Consider the following 3491-nt stretch of genomic DNA (forward strand, 5'->3'; position numbering starts at 1 on the left):
TCCCTTGCTATCTTCAACAAATGTTAGTGTTTCTTCTCAACAATGCCATTCTGTTGAGGGGTGGCAACACATGAAGTTTGATGCGAAATTCCTTGTATTCTAAGGAAAAGAGAAGTTGTTGTTCCCTTGCCTAACTCCAAGGCATTGTCTGATCTAATGACCTTTACTTTAACATTGAATTGCCTCTCCACCATGCTTAAAAAATGTTTCAAAATGCAAAAAACATTCCCCTTGGTGCTCAATAAAAATGTCCAAGTACTCATACTAAAATCATCTACAATTGTGAGAAAGTACTTGTAACCATTGTAAGTAGGAACCTTGTAGGGTCTCCAAGTGTCAACATAAATGAGATCAAAGATGTGCTTAGATTCAACATGACTGACAGGAAAAGGTAATTTAGATTGCCTAGCTAAAGGACAAATATCACAAGCACAAATTGAATTGGACAAAGGTGAAATAGAACTGATGTATTTCATTGCAGTAAAAGGCAGATGCCCCAACCTAACATACCATAATTTTACATCAGAATCTGTTCTTATTGTCAAAGAAGCTGAAACTGAAACTAAACTAGGATAACATTTTTTGAAAGTAAAGCAACATTTAAAGAAAACTAATTCATAGGTTGAGTACTAGCAGGCTCCAATAGATAAAGACCTCCCTTAGCTTCACCAAAAACTTAAGGGCTATTCATGAGAGGGCCCTGCATAATACACCCAAAAGAAGTGAATGCTAAGATATATCTGAAAACCTTACAAAGGTTATGAACAGAGAGCAGATTGTATCTGAAAGAGGGAACATGTAACACATTATATAATGTAAGACCTGGAAACAGAGTTACCTTCCCTGTGTGAGTGACTCTTACCTTAGAAGAATTAGGTAACTTGACAATCAAAGGGAAAACTAAAGGTAATAAAGATAAAAATGAGGCAAGATTAAAACACATGTGTTCAAATGCTTCTGAATCTATGATCCACGAGCTGGAAGTGGAATTTTCAACTGAGTAAGTGGAATTAGAGTTAGTGAAAAATATACCAGAATCATAGTTGGTATTGATCTCAGAAGAATTTGACTGCCCCACTTGAATCTGATTGAGAAGGCTAACCAATTGTGTGAACTAATTTGAGGATAGTTTTTGAGCAAATTGTGGTCCTTCAATGGAATTATTCTGTATTGTTTCTGATTCATCAGTTGTATTAGCAGCATTGCTTCTTATAAGCCCCTGAAACTTCTTGGATTTGGCGAATTTGAAATCAGAGGGGAAACCTACAAGCCTATAACAATTCTGAATGGTATGGTTGGTCATCTTACAATAGGAACACATCTGATTGTTCTTCTTTCCTTTGTAGTTTGGATTTCCTTTGTTGTTATCAACTTTTGGCTGGGAGTTGGATTGAGTAAATGTTGCTTGTTTTCCTGCCATGAAAAGAGATCCATCTCCAGGGAATTGAGAAGGTGAATGCACCTCTCTCTGATTCTCATGCTGCATTAGCAGGGAATAAGCATGATTGACTGTTGGCAAAGGGTTGATCATGAGTATGTTACTCCTTGCTTGTGTGTAAGTCTCATTCAATCCCATAAAGAATTGAATGAGTCTTTCATCATCCTTGAATTGAATCATTTTCTGTTTTCCTCCACAGTTGCAGTTGCAAGAGCAGTGAACATTAGTGTTTAGTGTGTCAAGCTCATCCCATAAACACTTCAACTTAGTAAAATATCCTGCAATGTCATCTGAACCCTGCACTGAATCAACTAATTCCTTTTGCAGGTGATACAACTTAGCACTATCTGGTTGTCCAAATCTGTGTTCTAGATCAGTCCAAAGATCCTTTGATGTTTTGGAGTACAAAACACTGTTAACAATGTTCTTTGTGAGTGAGTTCAATAGCCAAGATGTAACCATATCGTTACATCTATTCCAGGTTTTCAAATCTGGAGAATTAGGAGCTGGGGTAGGACAAGATCCATCAATGAAGCCCAACTTGTTTTTGGCAGAAAGAGTGATGAGGATGGATCTGCTCTACCCTGCATATCCACATCCATCAAATGGAGTGTTTACAAGTACCATTCCTGGTGCATCACATGCATGAAGGAAATAAGGATGAGTTGGATCAATTACTGTTCCATTTCCTCTTATTGGAGTTGTTATTGTAGGAACAGGAACCTCAGGAACAGATGGAGGTGACATGATAAAGTGGAATGAGAATGAAGAACAATGATTAAAGAAAAATCAAAGAAATTAGAGCTCTGATACCATGTTAGAATTCAGAGAAGATTTGGAGAATTTTCTTTACATTTTTGTGTATGTAATCACTGTACAATACTGTCTATTTATACAAGTTTGTCTAGTAAGAATAATGTAAAAGAAAATACAAATATCTATACAGCTGTATGTATTTGATTTGTTCTAAATTTAACAAACTAGCTAACTTTTATTCTCTCATACGTGCCATATTTTTTACCCATGTGAGAAGCTTCTAGAGGGAATAATTTGACACATCTTTGATGATCATTAATTGAATGGCCAGGATTTAATGCACCATGTGCACTACTTGAACGATCAGGATTTAATACCATATTTGTGCTTTTATATGTACTGAGATGAAGCCACGTGTCTGCTCCTTTAGTTTTAGATCTAGGTCTGGTTTCTTAGTTTTGTCCGAAAATTTTGTCTTTCCCTCCTCTTCTTCAAGCTCAGAGCTTTCTCTCTTCAATTCCTTCTTCGATTCTTCCTGAGAGATAAGTGAAAGTGACAATTGATTTCCAACAGGAGCACCCTGAATATTTTAAGTTTTTGAATTCGTCTCTATGTATATGGCATTGTGACTTTAAAAAGAAACAAGTCAAGTATCATGTTGCGATATATGTCACAAGAATTCGAGCCAGCTAGGTAATTACCAAGTTTATGTAAACTTAAAAAAAGAGAACCTAAAAAAATAAAAACCTCCATAGGTTCATGCATATAATGTGTGTGTGTCTGATTTCTTAGATCAATTAAAATAGAACGTGCCATTTGTTGTCAAGCACTCACGGTCGTATATATTTTGTCAGAATTTCCATGCCCAACAAAGGAGGAGTATTCATTTTTGTTTGTAGATGAACAAGCTGAGTAGTTATGGTCAGTACCCGTGAATTTCCTATATAAGATGCTTCTGTCTTTTAATAAGAAAGAGAATTGAAGGAGAAGGACAACATAATAAATGATCTTCTGGTAAAATTTCTTAAGTCCGTGTCATCTGTAATTTTCTATTTTTACTTCGTGAGGTGCTGACATTTTGTAATTGAAAAATTAAACTTCCTTATAAATGAGGTTTATCTTTTGTGTTTTAATGCATATAAAAGAGTTTAACTCCTATATATTGACATTTGACAATGTAGAAGTTCTTTAAGCTATTAGCAGTGGCGTAGCCACCCTGTGCCAAGGGTGGTCAAACACACACTATTTGTCGAAAAATTTACTGTATGTGTAAGTAAAATACTACTTTATATGGCTA

At 35.7% G+C, this 3491-nt stretch overlaps 1 protein-coding gene across 1 annotated transcript; it reads right to left on the reverse strand.

Moving 5' to 3' along the window:
• Window positions 1-1114: 1114 nt before the first annotated feature.
• Window positions 1115-1900, reverse strand: LOC107814629 (uncharacterized). The gene has a single exon (XM_016640073.2). The coding sequence runs from the start codon at window positions 1898-1900 to the stop codon at window positions 1115-1117; it is 786 nt and encodes a 261-aa protein (XP_016495559.2).
• Between the last annotated feature and the right edge of the window lie 1591 nt (window positions 1901-3491).

The sequence above is a fragment of the Nicotiana tabacum genome, chromosome 7 (assembly GCF_000715075.1).
Source record: "Nicotiana tabacum cultivar K326 chromosome 7, ASM71507v2, whole genome shotgun sequence".
Lineage (NCBI taxonomy): Eukaryota > Viridiplantae > Streptophyta > Magnoliopsida > Solanales > Solanaceae > Nicotiana > Nicotiana tabacum.

Coding starts and splice junctions, on each gene's coding strand:
- LOC107814629 (XM_016640073.2), bottom strand. CDS start 1,900: ATGGTTACATCTTGGCTATTGAACTCACTCACAAAGAACATTGTTAAC.